The 24,286-nt window shown below is 45.0% G+C and overlaps 1 protein-coding gene across 3 annotated transcripts in view; it reads right to left on the reverse strand.

The window, feature by feature from the left end:
• PIGU (phosphatidylinositol glycan anchor biosynthesis class U) overlaps window positions 1–13,586 on the reverse strand; it is a 106,777-nt gene extending 93,191 nt beyond the window's left edge. Inside the window, exons 1-2 of one of the 3 annotated variants that reach the window (XM_008021436.3) lie at window positions 13,408–13,586; window positions 3,750–3,814 (exon numbers count right to left, since the gene is read on the reverse strand). In XM_008021436.3, the coding sequence (XP_008019627.1) occupies window positions 3,750–3,814; window positions 13,408–13,537 (195 nt within the window). In that variant the 5' untranslated portion in view covers window positions 13,538–13,586. The remainder of the gene's footprint in view (window positions 1–3,749; window positions 3,815–13,407) is intronic. The other 2 variants (XM_008021444.3, XM_008021426.3) reach the window with 2 other exon arrangements.
• Between the last annotated feature and the right edge of the window lie 10,700 nt (window positions 13,587–24,286).

Below are 24,286 nucleotides of genomic sequence, written 5' to 3' on the forward strand. Positions count from 1 at the left end.
TGAAATCTCTGTAATTGTGGATCTATTTCTCCTTGTAGTTCTATCAGTTTTTACTTCATATAATTTGAAGCTCTGTAATTTGGTACATAAACATTTATGATCGCTATCTTTTTTATCACTATGAAATGTATTTTATCCCTGGTGATACCCTTGGCTCTGAAATTTGTTTCTTTTTTTACTAACTTATTGTCTGTTTCTCTCAGAAGTATAAGCACCATGAAACCAGGGACTGTCTCTTATTTTGTATCCCTAACACCTAGCAGAGTAGCTGGCACTTAGTGAATATTTAACAAATCTTTACTAAAAGAAAGAGAGAAGGGAGGGAGGGATTGTAATGCATATGCTGATAGAGGTAGGCACTAGGAATAAGTGATAAGAAGGGGACAGCACCTGTCATGAAGACAATATATCATAATGAGTAAAATAAACACAGAGGCAATTTCAAGAGTATGACATGAGCCAGGAAAAGGATAAGCATAAGATTCTTTGGAAGACTAAGGTGATGAGAGACAGTTTTCTTTTTTTTTTTTTTTTTTTTGAGATGGAGTCTCGCTCCGTCGCCCAGTCTGGAGTGCAGTGGCATGAGCTCGGCTCACTGTAAGCTCCACCTCCCAGGTTCACACCATTCTCCTGCCTCAGCTTCCTGAATAGCTGGGACTACAGGCGCCCGCCACCACGCCTGGCTAACTTTTTGTATTTTTAGTAGAAACGGGGTTTTACCATATTGGCCAGGCTGGTCTTGAACTCCCGACCTTGTGATCTGCCCGCCTCGGCCTCCCGGCCGCCTGGCCCTGTGTGCTTATTAAGAGTCTCTTGGCCAGGCACAGTGGCTCAAGCCTGTAATCCTAGCACTTTGGGAGGTCGAGACAGGTGGATCACCTGAGGTCAAGAGTTCAAGAGCAGCCTGGCCAAGGTGGCAAAACCCTGTCTCTACTAAAAATACAAAAATTAGCCGGGCATGGTGGCACACGCCTATAACTCCAGCTACTTGGGATGCTGAGGTAGGAGAATCACTTGAATCCAGGGTGGGGTAGGGGGTGGGGGGTTGCAGAGGTTGCAATGAGCCGAGATGGAGCCACTTCACTCCACCTAGGCAAAAGGGTAAAACTCTATCTCAAAAAAAACAAAAATTTTTTTTTAAAAGTCTCTTAAGTTGTTCCTAACCTGTTTCTGCCAGTTCTCGTTATTGCAGTTTGATTAGATATTAACACAGAGATAAAAATTGAAATGCAAAAGACAGTTGCTATTTCTATGAGGACCAAGTTGAATGCTTTTGAAAGATTAGATAGAAGTGCCAAGAAACAAAAAACAAACAAAAAAAACTGTTCTCAAAGTACATATGAGAGAGATAACTATAAAAATTAAGGCCAGCTGGGCGCAGTGGCTCACGCCTGTAACCCCAGCACTTTGGGAGGCCAAGGCAGGCAGATCACAAGGTCAGGAGTTCGAGACCAGCCTGGCCAATATGGTGAAACCCCCGTCTCTACTAAAAATACAAAAATTAGCTGGGCATGGTGGTGCATGCCTGTGGTCCCAGCTGCTCGGGAGGCTGAGGCAGAGGAGTCGCTTGAACCTGGGAGGTGGAGGTTGCAGTGAGCCAAGATTGCGCCATTGCACTCCAGTCTGGGTGACAGAACGAGACTCTGTCTCAAAGAAAAAAAAAATTAAGACCAAGCACAGTGGCTCATGCCTGTAATCCCAACACTTTCGGAGGCCAAGACAGAAGGATGACTTGAGTGCAGGAGTTCAAGACCAGCCTGGGCAACATAGCAAGACCCCATCTCTACAAAGAAATTTTTAAAAATTAGCCAGCTGTGGTGGTGCACGTCTGTAGTGCCAGCTACTCAGGAGGCTGAGGTGAGAGGATTGCTTAAGTCCAGGAGGTTGAGGCTGTAGTGAGCCGTGATCATGCCACTACATTCCAGCCTGGGTGACAGAGCAAGACCCTGCCTTTAAAAAACAATTAGAAGGTACACTGTCAAATTAGAAAACTTCTTTAAAATGATATGGCCAATAAGAATGGAAAGGGCAGCCAGGCGCGGTGGCTCACGCCTGTAATCCCAGCACCTTGGGAGGCCAACGCAGGCGGATCATGATGTCAGGAGATTGAGACCATCCTGGCTAACATGGTGAAACCCTGTCTCTACTAAAACTACAAAAAAAATTAGCCGGGCATGGTCGCAGGCACCTGTGGTCCCAGCTTCTCGGGAGGCTGAGGCAGGAGAATGGGGTGAACCCGGGAGGCAGAGCTTGCAGTGAGCGAAGATCGCGCCACTGCCCTCCAGCCTGAGCGACAGAGCGATACTCAATCTCAAAAAAAAAAAAAAAAAGAATGGCAAAGGTATGCCTCTATGCCCTTTTATCCTGAGGTCAATGGTGAACATTCAAAGGTGCCAAGCAAGAGTGACAAAAACAGATTCACATTTTAGAAGGATGGCTCTGACTACAGAATAGAGTAAATGAGCAAGACTAAATACAGAAAGACCTGTCAGGAAGCTGTTGCTGTAAACAAGAGATAATCTGGACCTAATTAAGAGTGTTTTTACTATTCCTTTTTCTTTTTTTTTTTTTTGAGATGGAGTCTCACCCTGTGGCCCAGGCCAGAGTACAATGGTGCAGTCTTGGCTCACTGCAAACTCTGCCTCCCGGCTTCAAACAATTCTGCCTCAGCCTCCCAAATAGCTGGGATTACAGGCACCTGCCACCACGCCCAGCTGGTTTTTGTATGTTTAGTAGAACCGGGTTTTACATTGGCCAGGCTGGTCTTGAACTCCTGACCTCGTGATCTGCCTGTTTCGGCCTCCCAAAGTGCTGGGATTACAGGTGTAAGCCACTGCACCTGGCCTGTTTTTACTATTCTTAAGAGCTAATTTTATTTAAAATTAGCATGGTGGTGCACAATTGTGGTCCCTGCTACTCAGGAGGCTCAGGTAGGAGGATCACTTGAGCCCAGGAGGTCGAGACTGCAGAGAACCGTGATTGTCACTGCACTGTAGCCTGGGTGACAGAGTAAGACCCTGTCAAAAAAAAAAAAAGCTAATTTTATGGGTTAAGTTTTTGTGGGCTTTCTAAGAAAACAACATTACTGCCAGGCACGGTGGCTCACACTTGTAATCCCAGCACTTTGGGAGGCCAAGGAGGGTGGATCACGAGGTCAGCAGATCGAGACCATCCTGGCTAACACGGTGAAACCCCGTCTCTACTAAAAATACAAAAAAAATTAGCTGGGCATGGTGGTGGGTGCCTGTAGTCTCAGCTACTTGGGAGGCTGAGGTAGGAGAATGGCGTGAACCCAGGAGGCAGAGCTTGCAGCGAGCCGAGATCGTACCACTGCACTCCAGCCTGGGAGACAAAGTGAGACTCCGTCTCAAAAAAAAAAAAAAAAAAAAAGAAAACAACATTACTGCCATAGTTTTCATGGGAAACCATATTCCAAACAACAAATTACATGCTAATTAGCATACAACCTATTTGTGGACTAAGGACTGTTTGCAACTTATTTGCCATTACAAATGGTAACTTCTACAGAAGCCTCATCTGCTTCCCCAGTTACAATCTTAATCTGGATCATTTCCATTCCAATTGCAAAACCTGTTTCTTATGCAGAGAACATCTAAAAACAGGCTGTTTCTAAATACGATTGTCAAGAATACATCTTTTTAAATGTTTGTACAAAATAGAGGTTAGGCTTTGGTATCTGTGACTGTAAACTACTCTCAGTACCCAGAAAAGAAAATAAGAACACTTACTTCATGAAATACTGCTCCAGAATATGGAGATACTCCCAAGTCCAACAGTGAAAGGCCTTCAACCACTGAAAAATAAGACATACAAGTTCACTCAGACTAAGCAGGCAGCTATAGACCAAATTGTTAGATACCCCCAGAACCAAAAAGGGCCTCACTGAGTTTATCTAACCCCCTTTACCTCATCTCCAGCAAGTGGCTTTAAGTCTTGAACATTTCTGATGATGGGAAACTCTCTTTCATGGACAGCATCCTTTTGCATTGTGGGCAGCACTCATTATAAGACAGTTTTATGTTAAATTATCTGCTTCCTTCTAGTTCTTTGTAACTCTCACCCACTCTCAAAAATGTCTCATTTATGCATAATCTTCCCCATTCTAAAGCACAATAAGATAACAAATTAGAAGCTGGTGAGAAATGTTGCCATAGTGTGAGGAAATGGGCAGTCACTCTCATATGCTGCTCATTTGAGTGACATTTGTATTAACTTTTCAGTAGGGCAATAGGTGCTTTTTAAGTGTGTGCCTTCTGACCCAGATATGGTACTTCTTAGGGCAGTTTATCCTAGGGAAATAACTTGACAAGTGCCCAAAGAGGTATGTTCCTTACAGTGCTCAGAGTACTGAACAATTAGAAATAATCTGAATGCCCATTAATGAAGATTTATTTAAATGAATTATGATATAATATGTATCTCTATATAATGGAATACTTTATACTTAAAATTATACTATGTTATAAATAATAAATAAATAAGTGGAAGAGAAAAGAGAGCTTTTCTCTACAGAGAATTCTAACGATCAAATGTAGAAAGAACAATGAAACAGAAAATCACCACTTGGCATACTCCATGCATAGTAATAATCACAAAAGGCAAGTATCATCAATGGATGCTAAAATTAGTGGGCAAAAATATGAGAAATAGAATATTTGCAAGGGGAAAAATAATTTTACATGGGCGGTGGCTCACACCTGTAATCCCAGCACTTTGGGAGACTGAGGCAGACGGATCACCTGAGGTCAGCAGTTCAAGACCAGCCTGGCCAACATGGCAAAATCCTGTCTCCATTAAAAATACAAAAATTAGCCAGGCATGGTGGCACGCACCTGTAATCCCAGCTACTTGGGAGGCTGAGGCAGGAGAATCACTTGAACCTGGGAGGCGGAGGTTGCAGTGAGCCGAGATTATGCCACTGCACTCCAGCCTGGGCAACGGAGTGACACTCCTTCTCAAAAAAACAAAAAAAAAAACAAAAAAAGCATAACCTCAGTCTAATTGTGAGAAAACATCAGGCAGACCCAAATGGAGACATAAAATAACTGGCAAGTACTCTTAAAAATATTAAGCCTATATATACCTACTAGGTACCAACAAAAATTAAATTAAAAATTTTTTAAATGTTAAGTCTGAGGAAGTATCCCAGATTAGAAGAGACTAAGGCGACAAAACAACTAAGTGCAAAGTGGAATCATAGGTTGGATGTTGGACTAGAAATGGACATTAGTGGGGCAAAGTGATAAAATTCTAATAAGGCCTGTAATTAGTTAATAGCATTGTATCAATGTTAATTTTCTGGTTTAGGTCATTGCACTATGGTGATGTAAAATGTTAACGTTAGAAGCTGAATGAAAGGTAAACAGGAACTCTATCTACAATTCTTGCAACTTTTTTGAAAATCTAAAATTATTTCAAAATTAAGAGTTAAAATTAAAAAGTATATTAGAGATCTATATTTACTGAAGAAAAGCAGTCCATAAAATATTCTTAAATGAAAAGTAGGTCAAAACACAGCATGTAAAATATAAGAGGGTTTTTTGGTGATTTTTTTTACAAATGACTATTTTAGCAATTTCTCTTGGTTTTTATTTATTTTCCTTTTCAAATTTTTTGGGGGTTGAGGGGGTACATGTCCACGTTTGTTACACGGGTAAATTGCATGTCATAGAGGTTTGGAGTGCAGATAATCTCATTGTCCAGGTAATAAGCACAGTACCTGATAGGTAGCTTTTCCAACTTCACCCTCCTCCCACCCTCCACCCTCAAGTAGAACCAGGTATCTACTGTTACTGTCTGTGTCCACGTGTACTCAGTGTTCAGCTTCCACTTATAAGTGAGAATATGCTGTATTTGGTTTTCTGTTCTTGCATTAATTTCCTTAGGATAATCTCTCCAGCTCTATCCATGTTGGTTCAAAGGACATGATCTCATTCTTTTTTTATGTTGCATAGTGTTCCATGGTGTATATGTACCACATTTTCTTTATCTAGTCCACCATTGATGGGCATTCAGGTTAATTCCATGTCTTTGCTATTGTGAATACTGCTGTGATGAACATACACATGCATGCATCTTTAGGGTAGAATGATTTCTATTTCTTTAGGTATATACCTAGTAATGGCATTGCCGGGTCGAATGGCAGTTGTGTTTTAGGCTCTTTGAGAAACCTTCAAACTGCTTTCCACAGTGGCTGAATTACTTTACATTCCCACCAGCAGTGTATAAGTGTTTCCTTTTCTCCACAGCCTTGCCAGCATCTATTATTTTTTGAATTTTTAATAATGGTCATTCTGACTGGTATGAGATAGTATCTCGGCCGGGCGCGTTGGCTCAAGCCTGTAATCCCAGCATTTTGGGAGGCTGAGACGGGTGGATCACGAGCTCAGGAGATCGAGACCATCCTGGCTAACACGGTGAAACCCCGTCTCTACTAAAAAATACAAAAAAAGTTAGCCGGGCGAGGTGGCGGGCGCCTGTAGTCCCAGCTACTTGGGAGGCTGAGGCAGGAGAATGGCGTGAACCTGGGAGGTGGAGCTTGCAGTGAGCTGAGATCCGGCCACTGCACTCCAGCCTGGGTGACAGAGCGAGACTCCATCTCAAAAAAAAAAAAGAAGAGATAGTATCTCATTGTGCTTTAGATTTGCATTTCTCTAATGACTAATTATGTTGAGCATTTTTTCATATGCTTGTTGGCCACTTGTATGTCTTCTTTTGAGAAGTGTCTGTTCATGTCCTTTGCCCCCCGCCAACTGTTTTTCCAAGACAGGATCTGGCTCTATTGCCCAGGTTGAAGTACAGTGCCATGATCAGGGCTCACTGCAGCCTTGACCTCTCAGGCTCAATCGATCCTCCCATCGCAGCCTCTCGAGGAGTTGGGACTTCAGGTGTGCATCACCATGCCTGGCTAATTTTTGTATTTTTTGTAGAGACAGGGTTTCGCCATGTTACTCGGGCTGGTCTCAAACTCCTGGGCTCAAGCAATCTTCCTGCCTCAGCCTCCCAAAGTGCTGGAATTACAGTGGTGCTGGAATTACAGGTGTGAGCCACCATGCCCAGCCCTTTGCCTTTTTTTTTTTTTTTTTTGAGAGAGTCTCAGTCTGTCACCAAGGCTGGAGTGCAGTGGCGTGATCTTGGCTCACTGCAACCTCTGCCTCCTGGGTTCAAGCAGTTCTCCTGCCTCAACCACTGAGTAGCTAGGATTACAGGTGCCTGCCACCAGACCAGTTAATTTTTATATTTTTAGTGGAGTCAGAGTTTTACTATGTTGACCAGGCTAGTCTCGAACTCCTGACCTCAAGTGATCTGCCTGCCTCAGCTTCTCAAAATTGCATAGTTTTTAATAGGTTTGTAGAGTTTTATCTTAAACTTTTATAAGCATTCATTTAATTATCTGAAAGACAGAGAATGAACATGTAATCAATGAGAAATGCCTGGAAAAATAAATATTTAAATGTTCACAATGGCATTTCTAGGTGACAAGATTACAGAAGATGCTTGATTTTTTTCATCTTCCTTTTCTAAATATTTAGCAATGAGGATGTATTATTTTATAATTATTCAAAAGAAATAGTTTTTGTTTTTGTTTTGGAGACAGGGTCTCACTCTGTCATCCATACTGGAGTACAGGGGTACAAACATGGTTTACTGCAGCCTCAACCTCCTGGGTACAAGCGATCATCCCACCTCGGCCTCCCAAGTAGCTGAGAACACAGGCCCACGCCACCACACCCAGCTAAATTTTTTTTTGGTAGAGACAGTGTCTTGCCATGTTGCTCAGGCTGGTCTTGAACACCTGGACTCAAGCAGTCTTCCCACCTTGGCCTCCAAAAGTGGTGGGATTACAGGCATGCACCACTGCACCCAGCTACTTTCTATTTTTGAATCATGTGACTGAGTTACCTATTAAAAAATAGGTAGGCAGGAGTTCAAAGAGTTCGAGATCAGCCTGGGCAACATAAGGAGACCTTGTCTCTACAAAAAAACAAAAAGTAGCTGGGGCATGGTGATGTGTGCCTGTGGTCCCAGCTACTTCGGAGGCTGAAGTGGGAAGATCAACTGAGCCCAGGAGGTCAAAGCTGCAGCGAGTCATGATCATGCTACCGCACTCCAGTCTGGGTGACAGAGGGAAACCCTGTATCAAATAAACAAAAACAGAGAGAAAAGAAAAGAAAAAAGACCACTACATATTCGTAAGGAGTGGGCTGCAATTACAACTTTAAACTTTATAGGACTACCCTAAAGAAGGAAACCTAATCAATTTTATAATTCATGGTGGCCATAAAATAAAGTATATTGCTCAAGACCATTGTAACTGGTCCTTATACTGGAACCAAAAGGAAACCTCCTCAAGGAGCTGCATAAAGAGGTTGCTGTGTAACAGCTATTAAATCCTTCACTAACAGCTTTACTGGAGACCCAAGGAGATGACTCATCAGGTCACATCACAAGGCATTTCTCACTCTTAGCCAATGGCATCCTACCACAGAGCAGTAAAAAAGCAACTCTATGGGGGACCAGTATGAGGCTGTCCAGGCACATCACTCTCCACTTGTCTGGTTTAATCCAGATGGAAATTTATGAGTACATAGCTAGAGGACAGACTGCACACCTTTTAGGCAATTGCCTAAAACGTAATTCATCTCAGATATGCTTTTGCTAGACACTGTATCAGTGGATTTGTTAGTGTATTCTCTAGCAAATGCCTGGAGTGTGGTTCTGCTAATTGATGATTAAGTATGGCATCACATTACTTAATTGATAACTGACCTGGGCAAAGAGTCAGGTTACATAAACCATGTAAAACATTTTTTTGTCTTTCTTTTTTGAGACTCACTCTGTTGCCTGGGCTGGAGTGTAATGGTGTGATCACAGCTCACTGCAGCCTCAACCTTCCAGGCTCAAGTGATCCTCCCACCCCAGCCTCCTGAGTAACTGGGACTATAGGTGCATGCCACCACACCCAGCTAATTTTTAATTTTTGTTGTAGAAACAGGCTCTTGCTATATTGCCCAGGCTGGTAAAAACATTTTTTAAAACCCTACTATTTACTACAATATTAAAAACTTGACCGGGCGTGGTGGCTCAAGCCTGTAATCCCAGCACTTTGGGAGACCCAGGCGGGTGGATCACCTGAGGTCAGGTGTTCAAGACCAGCCTGGTCAACGTGGTGAAACCCCATCTCTACTAAAAACACAAAAAATTAGCCGGGCGTGGTGGTGGGCGCCTATAATCCCAGCTACTCAGGAGGTTGAGGCAGGAGAATCGCTTGAACCCGGGAGGTGGAGGTTGCAGTGATCCCAGAAGGGGTCCTACTTTACTATTTTTAAATGCCTGTCTTTTAGGCTTTATATAATCAGCTGCTTTAAAAAACGTGAGCCGAGATCATGCCACTGCACCCCAGCCTGGAGCAACAGGGCAAGACCCCATCTCAAAAAAAAAAAAAAAAAAAAATATATATATATATATATATATATATCCCATTTAAGGTACACTTTGAAGAAAAGTAATGCTTACAGATGTTGTACCTTCCCTCCCAAAAGGTACAAATAATCATGCTGATTTAGTCAGATCCAGATAATGGGTGGTTAACGAATCTCTCTCTCTCTAGCCCTGACACTGGCCTCAAGCTCTAGACCTAAACCTGTGAGTATTGTACTATCACATTATACACACATGAAACACTACTATGTCCTTTCTGATTCATCTATTTCAGTCCATGTCAGCACTATTTTTCCTATTATCTCAACTCAAAACCTTAGAATTCACCTTTTTGGCTTTCATTATCATGTTGAGCTTCAACATGGATTATCTCATTGAACGAGATACATAATTTCCTATTTTACAGATGGAAACATTGATGTTAGAATTCATACAACTTGGCTGGGCACAATGGCTCACGCCTGTAATCCCAGCACTTTGGGAGGCCAAGGTGGGAGGATCATGAGGTCAGGAGATCGAGACCAGCCTGGCCAACATGGTGAAACCCCGTGTCTACTAAAAATACAAAAATTAGCCAGGCATGGTGCCACGTGCCTGTAGTCCCAGCTACTTGTGAGGCTGAGGCAGAAGAATCACTTGAACCTGGGAGGCAGAGGTTGCAGTGAGCCGAGATCACACCACCACACTCCAGCCTGGGCAACAGACCAAGACTCCATCTCAAAAAAACAACAAAAAAAGCCGGGCTTAGTGGCTCACACCTGTAATCTCAGCACTTTGGGAGGCCAAGGCAGGCGGCTCACCTGAGGTCAGGAGTTTAAGACCAGATTGGCCAACAAGGTGAAACCCATCTCTACTAAAAATACAAAAATTAGCTGGGCACGGTGGTGAGCACCTGTAATCCCAGCTACCTAGGAGGCTGAGACAAGATAATCGCTTGAACCTGGGAGGCGGAGGTTGCAGTGAGCCGAGGTCGTGCCATTGCACTCCAGCCTCGGCAATAAGAGCAAAATTCTGTCTCAAAAAAAAAAAAAAAAAAAAAAAAGAATTCATACAGCTTACAAATTGCAGAGCTAAAGACAGAGTCAAACCTTTTCTGACATTCCAGACACTGTGCTCTTAATCACCAAACAACATTGTCTCATCTTTGAATCCTTCACCTGTCTATCCTGTAAGTAACCTCCTGTAAGTAACCAGATCCTATGCTTTCTTCTCTTCCCCATTTATTCAACAGTAAACTACACACCTACTCTATGCCAGACAGAAAACAATTCAGGAATGATTAAAACAGAGTCCTTTAAGGAGCTCATAAGGTAGTGGAAAAGGCCAGGTGTGGTAGCTTATGCCTATAATCCCAGCACTTTGGGAGGCCGAGGTGGGCGAATCACTTAAGCCCAGGAGTTTGAGACCAGCCTAGGCAACAAGGTGAAACCCCATCTCTTCAAAAAATACAAAATAACAGTAATAAGTGGGGTTGGTGGTACATGCCTGTAGTCCCAGCTACCAGCTACTTGAGAGGCTAAGGAGGGAGGATCTCCTGAGCCCAAGAGGTCATGGCTGCAGTGAGCCATGATCACTGCACTCCAGCCTGTCAGAGTGAGACCCTGTCTCTTAAAAAAAAAAAAAAAAGAGAGAGAGAGAGAGAGAGCGAGAGAGAGAGAGGCCGGGCACGGTAGCTCATACCTATAATCCCAGCACTTTGGGAGGCAGAGGTAGGCAGATCGCCTGAAGTCGGGAGTTCGAGACCAGCCTGACCAACACGGAGAAACCCCATCTCTACAAAAAATACAAAATCAGCTGGGCATGGTGGTGCATGCCTGTAATCCCAGCTGCCCAGGAGGCTGAGGCAGAAGAATCGCTTGAACCCAGGAGGCAGAGGTTATGGAGAGCCGAGATCACGCCATTGCGCTCCAGCCAGGGCAACGAGAGCGAAACTCCGTCTCAAAAAAAAAAAAAAGAGAGAGAGAGAGACAAAATGTGGAAAAACCGGATATAAACAAGTAATTATGAGATGAGAAATGCTCCTAATAGGGAGTAGAGGAAGAAGGGCCTAATACTGCCTCAGGTCTTCAGTTACCCAGAAGAAAATAGGAACCAAATGGCTTCGATTTAGTTCAACAAAAAAATACTATGCAGAGGTAACAAATGCAAAGTTGGCTGGGGGCAGTGGCTCAAGCCTGTAATCCCAGCACTTTGGGAGGCTGAGACGGGTGGATCACGAGGTCAGGAGATGGAGACCATCCTGGCTAACACAGTGAAACCCCGTCTCTACTAAAAAATACAAAAAACTAGCCGGGCGATGTGGCGGACGCCTGTAGTCCCAGCTACTCAGGAAGCTGAGGCAGGAGAATGGCGTGAACCCGGGAGGCGGAGCTTGCAGTGAGCTGAGATCCGGCCACTGCACTCCAGCCTGGGCGACAGAGCAAGACTCCGTCTCAAAAAAAAAAAAAAAAAAAAAAAAATGCAAAGTCTTACAATTTCAAACATGAATTACTACTATCTTTATTCCCATTCCCCAAGTAGGAAACCTGGGCAAATTAATTTCTCTAAATTTCAGTTCCCTCATCTGCAAAAGGGGGAAAATAACACCATCTATCACATAGAAATAAAAGTGAGGACTAAATGAGAAAAGGTATACAAAATGTTACCATTTTTAGAAACCTCAACTCTATTCATAAAACACCCATTCATTATGCCATTCCCCATGCCAACATTTCTATGGGATAACATCAAAACTTTAGCCTTGGCCAGCTGCCATCGCTCACGCCTGAAATCTCAGCACTTCGGGAGGCCAAATGAGACTGCCTGAGTCCAGCAGTTCCAGACCAGCCTGGGAGACATAGCAAGACCCTGTCTCTAAACAAAAAGCAAAACCAAAAACAAAAAAAACTTTAGCATTTGAAGTACACAAAGAGGACTTCTGGGGTGCTGCTACTGTTGCTTGAAGTAGGTGCTGGCTACATGAGTGAATACAGTTTGTAAAAATTCACTGAACTCTACACTTACTTAATATGTATTGTATGTACATTGTACTTCAGTTTAAAAAAAAATTTTTTTTTTTTGTTTAATTCATCAAACTCTGGCCTAAACCTAGCTTCCACCCCATTACTCCCCTACTTTGGACATTTCACATCTTTGAACGTTTCTTCATCCCATTTACTTTCTGCTACCTGGAACTACCCTTTTCTCTAATCTCCCTTCCAAAACCCTACATCCTTCAAGAGTCAGCTCAAATCCCACATTCTTAGGAAAACTGGAAACAGAGGGGATAGTTTATTCAGGGTCAAAATACTAAGGAAGGAACTGGGTGGACAAAGAAAGTACACTTTTCATAAAGTATTATAACGATTTGTCTCCCTCACTAGCCTGTTCAGTTATTTCAGCCCAACTTCTGTTTCTCGCTGTAGGCGTTAGTATAAAACAATGTTTGATGAAGAACTTAGCAAGGAACAGTAACAAAAACTGCCCTGCAAGTCCCAGACTGAGAAGAGACGTCTAAAGCACACGCACACTCTCCTCGCTTAAGCAAAATTGGTCCCCTCATCCCGGACCCCCTCACACATCACCTCTCACCCTAGGGAGCACCCCCTCGCGATCCCGCCCCAAATCCCAAACTCCTCTGCAAACCGCGCTGCACAAGCACCTCCTCCTCGTATTCCAACCCTTCCACAGACCACACTCCGTCGGCTCAGGGCACTGAATGGGACACGCCCCCTCAGATCCCCACCACTAGGTGGTCCGGCCCCCAGGGCCCAAACCTCACAACACATTCCCCACGCCCGCTCCCCTCACCAGCCCCGCCCTCAGGCCCCGCCCTCCCCGAGTACCCCACGAGAGGGTCAGTTCTCTAGGAACCGCGCGCTGGCGGTCACTGCCCCCGCTTCCCATTCACAGAGGCCGCGGGAGGGCAGGCGGGGCCTGACCGTCTGCTCGAGCCAGTGGCCTCACCTCTCTTCCAAGAGCTCAGCGGGGACACCACCTCCACCCGCTCGGAAATGAACTCGGCCAGACTGGAGCGGAACAAGGCCGCCCGCACTGTCACAGCCACCACCAGCACCAGGGCCAAGGGAGCCGCCATGATAACTGGGGCGGGCGCGCGGGCGGTGAGGGAAGGCGAGGCGGAAGAGCCTCGCGACCTGCGCGCCACGCTCTGTAGTTCCGCGCGCGACCGCGCGCCGCCGCTGCCGCCGGAGCGGCCAGACGTGGGGACTACAACTCCCAGAAAGCCTTACGGCGAGGCGGGCCGGAGCGACGGAAAGCGGGTGCCTCAAGCTGCGTGCAGAGGGTGGGGCGAAACCTTCTCCGATCGCAGGTGCGTTGTGAAACGGCGTCGCTGTAGCGGGGCTGAAACGCTGCTGAAAGTAGAAGCGGAAGGAGTCGACTTCCTGGGATTGTGAGAGACTTTTAAACAGATGTTAATTTCACTCTTGCGTGTATGTTTTCAATGCCAAAATTTTTATTTTTATTTTTATTTTTTTGAGACCGAGTCTCGCTCTGTTGTCCAGGCTGGAGTGCAGTGGCGCGATCTCGGCTCACTGCAACCTCCACCTCCTAGGTAGCTGGGATTACAGGCGCCCACCACCACGCGTGGCTAATTTTTTTTTTTTTAAGTAGATATGGGGTTTCATCATGTTGGCCAGGCTGATCTCGAACTCCTGACCTCAGGGGATCCACCCGCCTCGGCCTCCCAAAATGTTGGGATTACAGGCGTGAGCCACCGCGCCGGCCCCTCTCTCTCTTTTTTTATTTTTTAAGAGACAGGGTCTCACTCTGACAGTCAGGCTGGGGTGCCACGATCACAGCTCACTGCAGCCATGACCTCTCAGGCTCAGGAGATCCTCCCTCCTCAGCCTCCCAAGTAGCTGGGACTACAGGCATGTACCACCAACCCCACTTCTTCTTCTTCTTCTTCTTCCAGGCATGTACCACCAACCCCTCTTCTTCTTCTTCTTTCTTCTTCTTTTCTCCTTCTCCTTCTCCTTCTCCTTCTCCTTCTCCTTCTCCTTCTCCTTCTCCTCCTCCTTCTCCTTCTCCTCCTCCTCCTCCTCCTCCTCCTCCTTCTCCTCCTCCTTCTCCTCCTTCTCTTCTTCTTCTTCTTTCTTCTTTCTTCTTCTCTTTCTTCTTTCTTCTTCTCCTCCTCCTTCTTCTTCTTCTCCTCCTCCTTCTCCTCCTTCTCCTCCTTCTCCTCCTCCTCCTCCTTCCTCCTCCTCCTCCTTCCTCCTCCTCCTTCCTCCTCCTCCTCCTTCCTCCTCCTCCTTCCTCCTCCTCCTCCTTCCTCCTCCTCCTCCTTCCTCCTCCTCCTCCTTCCTCCTCCTCCTCCTCCTCCTTCCTCCTCCTTCCTTCTCCCTCCTCCTTCCTTCTCCCTCCTCCTTCCTCCTCCCTCCTCCTCCTCCCTCCTCCTCCTCCCTCCTCCTTCCTCCTTCCTCCTCCTTCCTCCTCCTTCTTCTTCTCTTCTTTCTTCTTCTTCTTCATTATTATTATTATTATTATTACTTTGTATTTTTACTAGAGGTGGGGTTTCACCATGTTGGCCAGGCTGGTCTGGAACTCCTGACCTCAGATGATCCGTCCGTCTTGGCCTCCCAATATGCTGGGATTACAGGCGTGAACCACCACGCCCGGCACAAAATGTTTATCTTTTATGTTTGGTGGTTTTTTGCTTTTGAGACAGGGTCTCAGTCGCCCAGGCTCAATCTCAGCTCACTGCATCCTGGACCTCCCGGGCTCCAGAGTAGCTGGGACCACATGTACACACCACCATGCCCGGCTGTTTTTGTACTTTTAGTAGAGACAGGGTTTTGCCGTGTTGCCCAGGCTGGTAACTTTTTATATTTTTAAAGAGTGTTAAATGTATATATATATTTTTTTCCTGGCAGTTGTTTGTTAAATGCCAACTATTTTCCAGGCACTATGTTAGGTTCTACGGATACATTTGGGAGTAGTAGACTGATTATTAGCTTTGCAACCTTCAACAAGTTGCTTAACCCTTCTGTGCTGAAAAAGGTGCTGATTGTAGGCTCACTAGGGACAGTTGAGGAAGGCTTAGAATCTTTTTTTTTTTTTTTTTTTTTTTGGAAACGGAGTTTCACTCTTGTTGCCCAGGTTGGAGTGCAATGGCACGATCTCAGCTCACTGCAACCTCTGCTTCCCAGGTTCAAGCAATTCTCCTGCGTCAGCCTCCCGAGTAGCTGGGATTACAGGCATGCGCCACCACGCCTGGCTAATTTTTTGTAATTTTAGTAGAGACAGGGTTTCTCCATGTTGGTCAGGCTGGTCTCAAACTCCCGACTTCAGGCGATCCGCCTGCCTAGGCCTCCCAAAGTGCTGGGATTACAGGCTTGTGTTACTGTGCCTGGCCGGAAGGCTTAGAAATTTTGCCAGTCACTTTTAAACACAACCATTTTTGAAAATTAACATATATAAACCTACAGTTAAATAACTTATATTGAAAACAAGGGAATACATATTCAACACTTCACTTTCTAATTATTTTACCACACTTTTGTTTTATATGTGCTTTTGAGATTATTTACCACCACTCTATCAGTACAGCAAATACTATATCTTTCTCTTCCCAAATGGTGGTGTTCAGTTTCCTCCAGTTAATAGATTGAAAATCCCTCCTGATGCAAGTGTTTACAGCACAGGAATCAGCAAACACTACAAATCAGGGGTTTGGGATTTGGAGAGCCCATTAATAAGCATTAAGCAGCACACTTCATTAATTAATGTATAGTAAGTGCTTAAATATTAGCAATAATAATATTAAATGTGCAAGGAAATTTCAGAGTTGTGAAGAAAATGAAACAGGCTGGGCGCAGTGGCTCACGCCTGTAATCCCAGCACTTTGGAAGGCTGAGGTGGCCGGATGACTTGAGGTCAGGAGTTTGAAACCAGCCTGCCCAACATGGTGAAACCCCGTCTCTACCAAAATTACAAAAATTAGCCAGGCATGGTGGCCTGTGCCTATAGTCCCAGCTACTCAGGAGGCTGAGGCAAGAGAATCACTTGAACCTGGGAGGCAGAGGCTATAGTGAGCCAGGATAGTGCCTTTGTACTCCAGCCTGGGTGACAGAGCCAGACTCTGTCGAAGGAAAGAAGGAAGGGAGGGAGGGAGGGGAACAGTATATGATTGAGAATAACTACTGGTATAATAATAAGGGTGGTAACACTAGACAGGGTGATCAGGGAAGACTCTACAAAGAGGTGATTTGAGCTGAGACCTATAGGATGAGAAACTGATCAGAGCTTCCAAGCAGAAGGAATGGACTGAGTGGAGAAAGGGCAAGGTATGTTTGAGGATCAGAAAGAAAACAAGTATGGCTCAAGTGGAGAGAATAGAAGAAGCTGTGGATGGAAAGACGAGGGGCAATCAGATAGGGACCTATTGGCCATGGTTGAGAATTTGGGCTTTATTCAAAGTGCAATCCATATGCCACTGGAGAATTTTAAACCAGAAATGATGTGAACAGATGTACATTTTTCAAACATCTCTGTGTTCCCGCAAGCCCTCTATTGGGTGTTGGGGAATATTGCAGAGACAAAATGGCACCATCTGCCTTTGCCCTTATGTAACTTGGAAAGCAGTTGAAGAGATAAAATAGTTAAATAATAACGTAAGTAAAATCACAAACCATAACTCCAGCCTGGGTGACAGCGAGACTCTGTCTCAAAAAAAAAAAAAAAAAAATCACAAACCATAATGAGAGAAAGAAAAGGGGGAATCAGCCAGCGCAGTGGCTCACGCCTATAATCCCAGCACTTTGGGAGGCCATGGCGGGAGGATCGCTTGAGCCCAGGAGTTTGAGATCAGCCTGGGCAACATGGTGAAACCTGTCTCTACAAAAAACATAAGAATTACCCAGGCATGGTAGTGCACGCCTGTAGTCTCAGCTACTGGGAAGGCTGAGGTGGGAGAATCACTTGAGCCTGGGAGGTTGAAGCTGCAGCGAGCCAAGTTCACACTGCTGCCTTCCGGCCTGGATGATAGAGCAAGACCTTGTCTCAAAAAAAAAAAAAGAAAAAATAAAAAAAAATGGCCAGCACTTTGGGAGGCCGAGGCAGGCAGATCACCTGAGGTGAGGAGTTCGAGACCAGCCTGGCCAACATGGTGAAACCCCATCTCTACTAAAAATACAAAAAGTTTAGCTGGGTGAGGTGGCGGTTACCTGTAATCCCAGCTACTTGGGAGGCTGAGACAGGAGAATCACTTGAACCCGAGGATCGGAGGTCGCAGTGAGCCAAGATCACACCACTGCATTCCAGCCGGGGCAACAGAGCAAGACTGTCTCAAAAAAAAAAAAAAGAAAAAGAAAAAAAGGGGAATGGGATTCTAAAAGAATGCAAAAATCAGCCCTGGGGCTGATAGCTTTCCGGACCAGTGGAAGGGGCAGGGTCTCCTTTGGGGGAGGGGATCATGAAGAAATTAGAGGGGCACTCATCCTTTGAGCCCCTGCTGTGTGCCAAGCAGTGTACCATATGCTTAACACACATGAGCTTATTTAGTCTGCACAGCCTTCCTTCTTAAATATGTAGGTTTTGGTATCTCCTTTTACATAAAAGGAGGAGATAGATATATTGCATCATCTTACAGTAGAGTGTATTACATCATAAAAAGTGGAAGTAATTGTAACACTAACCTCATAGTGAAGATTGAGCAAGGTTGTACAATGTAAAATGCTTAGCACATACCCAGTGCTCAGTAAACTTTACTTAGCTGTTACATTATTTACATCATTCTAACAGATGACTTAAAAATTTATCTTAGGGTGAGGATTGTCTTTGGGAAAAACAGTGATTAGCCATTGTAGACAGATGTGACCCAAATCAGTAGTTCTCAAAATGAGTGTACATGAAGTATGAATAAAACCAGTGGTTCTCAATAAAAAAACACAAGACCCAAATACAGAAGCTAGAATTATAAAACTCATAGAAGAAAACATAGGAGTAAACCTTTATGACTTTTAATTAGGCAATGGTACAACACCAAAAGCACAGGCAACAAAAGGAGAAATAAGTAAATTTAACTTTTTCAAAATTAAAAACTTCTGTGCTCCAAAGGACACCATCAAGAAATGAAAACTGCTGGGCGCGGTGGCTCATGTCTGTAATCCCAGCACTTTGGGAGGCCAAAACAGGCAGATCACTTGACGTCAGGAGTTCGAGACCAGCCTGGCCAACATGGTGAAACCCCATCTCTACTAAAAATATAAAAGTTAGCCAGGAATGGTAGCGGGCACCTGCAATCCCAGCTATTGGGAGGCTGAGACAGGAGAATTACTTGAACCCAGGAGCGAATGTTGCATTGAGCCAAGATGGTGCTACTACACTCCAGCCTGGGCACCAGAGCGGGACTGTGTCTCAAAAAAAAAAAAAAAAATTTAAAGACTGGGCGTGGTGGCTCACGCCTATAATCCCAGCACTTTGGGAGGCCGAGGCTGGTGGATCACAAGGTCAGGAGTTCAAGACCAGCCTGGCCAAGATGGTGAAACCCCCATCTCTACTAAAAATACAAAAGTTAGCCAGTCACAGTGGCAGGCACCTGTAATGCCAGCTACTCGGGAGGCTGAGGTAGGAGAATCACTTGAATCCAGTGGGTGGAGGTTGCAGTGAACCGAGATCATGCCACTGTACTCCAGCCTGGGCAACAGAGTGAGACTCCATCTCAAAGAAAAAAAAACAAAAACTGGCCCAGGCCCGTAATCCCAGCACTTTGGGAGGCTGAGATGGGAGGATTACTTGAGCCCAGGAGTTCAAGACCAGCCTGAGCAACATGATAAGACCCCTTCTCTACAAAAAAATTAAAAAAAAAAAAAAAGCCAGGCACAGTGGTTCATACCTGTAATCCCAACACTTTGAGAGACCAAGGCAGGTGGATTGCTTGAGCTCAGGATTTGGAGACCAGCCTGGGAAACATGGTGAATCTCCATCTCTACAAAAAAAAACCAAAAATACAAAAATGAGCCAGGCATGATGGCGTGCACCTGTAGTCCCAGCTACTTGGGAGACTGAGGTGGGAGGACTGCTTGAGCCTAGGAGGCAGAGGTCTCAGTGAGCCAAGATCATGTCACTTCACTCCAGCCTGGGCAACAGAGTGAGACCCTCTCAAAAAAAAAAAAACCCCCACAGAATGGGAGAAAATTATCTACAAATGATATATTTGAGTAGGGACTTATCCAGAATGTTTAAAGAATTCTTACAACTCAATAATAAAAAGACAGTAATAAAAGACAAATACCCATATGGGGAAAGGATTTGAATAGACATATTACCAAAGAAGATACACAAATGGCCAATAAGCATGTAAAAAGATGCTTGACATTATTAGTTATTAGGGAAATGCATATCAAAACCACAATGAGATACCATTTCAAACTCAGTAGGATAGCTATGATAAAAGACTGACAGTAGGCCAGGGGCTGTGGCTCATGCCTGTAATCCCAGCACTTTGGGAGGCCGAGGTGGGCGGATCACGAGGTCAGGAGATCGAGAGCATCCTGGCTAACATGGGGAAACCCCATCTGTACTAAAAATAAAAAAAATTAGCCAGACGTGGTGGGTGCCTGTAGTCCCAGCTACTCGGGAGGCTGAGGCAGAAGAATGGCATGAACCCGGGAGGCGGAGCTTGCAGTGAGCCGAGGTCACACCACTGCACCCCAGCCTGGGTGACAGAGCAAGACTCCGTCTCAAAAAAAAAAAAAAAGACCAGCCTGGCCAACATGTCGAAACCTTGTCTCTGCTAAAAATACAAAAATTAGCTAGGCATGGTAGCACACGCCTGTAATCCCAGCTACTAGGGAGGCTGAGGCAGGAGAATTGCTTGAACCCAGGGGGCGGAGGTTTCAGTGAGCCGAGATCACGCCACTACACTCCAGCTTGGGCAACAGAGTGAGACTCCATCTCAAAAAACAAAAATAATAAAAAAACTGACAGTGACAAATGTTGAGAAGGAAGTGGAGAAATTAGAGCTTTTATACGTGGCAGGTGGGAACATAAAATACTGTATCTACTTTGGAAAACAGGTTGGTATTTCATCAAGGTGTTAAACAGAGTTGACTTATGACCCACCAACTCAACACCTAGCTATATATCTGAGAGAAATGTAAACATATGTCCACACAAAAATTTATGCACAGATATTCATAGCTCATTCATAAAACCAGGAAGTGGAAATAACCCAAATGAATGGATAAACAAGATATGGTATACCTACGATGGAATATAACTGGACAATAAAAAAAATGAAGTATTCATCCATGCTACAACACAGATAAACCTTGAAGACATTGTGCTAAATGAAATAAGCCAATCACAAAAGACCACATGCTATATAATTCCATTTATATGAAATGTCCATAGGTGGGCATGGTGGCTCACGCCTGTAATCCCAGCACTTTGAGAAACTGAGGTGGGAGGATTGCTTGAGCCCCGAAGTTTGATACCAACCTGAGCAACATAGGGAGACTCTGTCTCTATAAAAAAGTAAAACATGGCCGGGCACGGTGGCTCACGCCTATAATCCCAGCACTTTGGGAGGCCATGGTGGGTGCATCACCTGAGGTCAGGAGTTCGAGAACAGCCTGGTCAACATGGCAAAACCCCATCTCTACTAAAAATACAAAAATTAGCTGGGTATAGTGGCATGTACCTGTAATCCCCGCTACTCAGGAGACTGAGGCAGGAGAATCACTTTGAACCCAGGAGGTGGAGGTGCATTCAGCAAGACTACGCCACTGCACTCCAGCCTGGGCAACAGAGCAAGACTCCGCCTCAAAAAGAGAAAAAAAAGTAAAACATTAGCCAGGCATGGTGGCAGGCACCTGTGGTCCTAGCTACTCAGGAGCATGAGACAGAAGGATCACTTTGAGCCTAGGAGGTCGAGGCTGCAGTGAGCCATGTTTGTGGCCACTGCCCTCCAACCTGGGTGACAGTGAGACTCTTCCTCAAAAAATATTTAAAAAGAAATGTCCAGAAGAGTCAAATTTATAGAGGCAGAAAGTAGATTAGTGCTTGCCTAGGGCTGGGGGTGGTGACTGGGGGAGTAGGCAATGGGAAATGACTGCCAATGGAGTTTCGGCTGGGTGCAGTGGCTCACGCCTGTAATCCCAGCACTTTGGGAGGCCGAGGCAGGTGGATCACCTGAGGTCAGGAGTGCGAGACCAGCCTGACCAACATGCTGAAACACCATCTCTACTAAAATACAAAAAATTAGCCAGCCGTGGTGGTGCATGCCTGTAGTCCCAGCTACTTGGGAGGCTGAGGCAGGAGAATCGCTTGAACCCAGGAGGCGGAGGTTGCAGTGAGCCAAGATTGCACCATTGCACTCCGGCCTGGGCAGCAAAAGTGAAACTCTGTCATAGATAAATAAATAAATAAGTACAGAGTTTCTTTCAGGGGAGATGAAAATGTTCTAAAATTAGCTTGTGATACTGGGTGCAGTGGCTCACACCTGTAATCCTAGCACTTTGGAAGGCTGAGGTGGGCAGATCACTTGAGGTCACGAGTTCAAGACCAGCCTGGCAAAGATGGTGAAACTCCGTCTCTACTAAAAAAAAAAAAAAAAAAATTAGCCAGGTGTGGTGGCACACACCTGTACTCCCAGCCACCTGCGAAGCTGAAGCAGGAGAATGTATTGAACCCAGGAGGAGGAGGCTGCAGTAAGCTGGGATCGAGCCTCTGCACTCCAGCCTGGGTGACAGAGTGAGACTCCATCTAAGAGAAAAAAAAAAAAAAAAGCCACTTGTGGTGGCTCACACCTGTAATCCCAGCACTTTGGGAGGCCAAGATGGGCGTTAACACTGGAGGTCAGAAGTTCCAGACCAGCCTGGCCAACATGGTGAAACCCTGTCTCTATTAAAAATACAACAATTAGCTGGGTGCGGTGGTTCACACTTGTAATCCCAAAGTGGTGGATCACGAGGTCGGGGATCGAGACCATCCTGGCCAGCATGGTGAAACCCTGTCTCTACTAAAAATACAGTATTAGCTGGGCGTAGTGGCAGGTGCCTGTAATCCCAGCTATTCAGGAGGCTGAGGCAGGAGAATCACTTGAACCCGGGAGGTGGAGTTTGCAGTGAGCCGAGATCATGCCACTGCACTCCAGCCTGGGCAACAAGAGTGAGACTCCATCTCAAAAAAAAAAAGAAAAAAGTAAATAGATTGTGGTGATGGTTGTACTACTCTGAATATACTAAAAACCCACTGAACTGTATACATATATATAAAACGTACTTTAAATGAGTGAATTTTGTGCTATGTGTACTATATCTCAATATTTTTTATTTTTTAGGGACCAGGTCTCACTGTGTTGCCCAGGCTGGAGTGCACTGGCTATTCACAGGGGCATTTGTAATGCACTACAGCCTCAAATTCTTGGCCTCAAGTGATCCTCCCATCTGAGCCTCTCAAGTAGCTGGGACTATGGGTGTGTGCCACTGCATCCAACTTATATCTTGGTATCTTAAAAAAAATTAGTAAGCACTGGGCACAGTGGCTCACACCTGTAATCCCAGCACTTTGGGAGGCCGAGGGGGGCGGATCACCTGAGGTCGGGAGTTCAAGAACAACAGCCTAACCAACATGGAGAAACGCCGTCTCTACTAAAAGTACAAAATTAGCTGGGTGTGGTGGCGCATGTCTGTGATCCCAGTTACTTGGGAGGCTGAGGCAGGAGAATCGCTTCAACCCGGGAGGTGGAGGTTGTGGTGAGCTGAGATCGCACTATTTGCACTGCAGTCTGGGCAACAGGAGCAAAACCTCGTCTCAAAAAAAAAAAAAAAAAAAAAAAAAAAAATTAGTAAGCATCAGAATCACTTAGGAGATGTATTTTTTATTTTATTTACTTTTATTTTTTATAGAGATGGGATCTTGCTATGTTGCCCAGGCTGGTCTTGAATGCCTGGGCTCAAGTGATCCTCCTGCCTCAGTCTCCTAAAGTGCTGAGATTACTGGCATGACCAGCCTAGATTTTTGAAGTGTAAATTTTCTAGTTCCGACCTAGAGACTAGGCCTGGTGTGGAGCCGAGCCCAGGAATCTACATTCTTAATCTCTCCAGGTAATTCTTTTTTTTTTTTTCTGAGACGGAGTTTCTCTCTTGTTGCCCAGGCTGGAGTACAATGGCATGATCTCGGCTCACCTCAACCTCCGCCTCCCAGGCTCAAGTGATTCTCCTGCCTCAGCCTCCCTAGTAGCTGGGATTATAGGTGTGAGCCACCACGCCCGGACCTCTCCAGGTAATTCTAATGTTTGTGATTCAGAAGCCATACCTTGAAAAAAATAATAATAATAACCCTGAAGGCATAGGTATCCAGTAGCTTTTACAACAAAAAGATTAATATAATAATGATAGTTAGCAAATATTGAGTGCTTACTAGGTGCTAAGTACTATTTTAAGTGCTTTACATATATTATCTCATTTAGTACATGTACCATTACAAGTGCTATTATTTCTCCATCACCAATGAGGAAATAGAGGCAGAAAGAGGTTTAATTTGCCTAAGGTCACATGGCTAGTAAGTGGCAGAACCAGGATCTGTCTGTTAGTTCTAGATACTGTGGTTAAGCTGCTCTGCCTGAGAAAATGAGAAGAATTTGGGTTGGGTTGGGTTGGGTTGGGTTGGGTTGAGTTGGGTTGAGTTGGATTGGGTTGGGTTGGGTTGGGTTGAGTTGGATTGGGTTGCTTTGTTGTTGTAACTGAGGAGGAAGGGTAGGGAATAGAAAGGAAGGAGATAATAAAGGAGCAAGCTTAGTGTTGTTGTTTGTTTTGTTTTGTTTTGTTTTATTTTTCCTGAGACACCAGAGATTCCATGTGATATGTGGGTTACCTAG

The sequence above is a fragment of the Chlorocebus sabaeus genome, chromosome 2, assembly GCF_047675955.1.
Source record: "Chlorocebus sabaeus isolate Y175 chromosome 2, mChlSab1.0.hap1, whole genome shotgun sequence".
In the NCBI taxonomy this organism is placed as follows: Eukaryota; Metazoa; Chordata; class Mammalia; order Primates; family Cercopithecidae; genus Chlorocebus; species Chlorocebus sabaeus.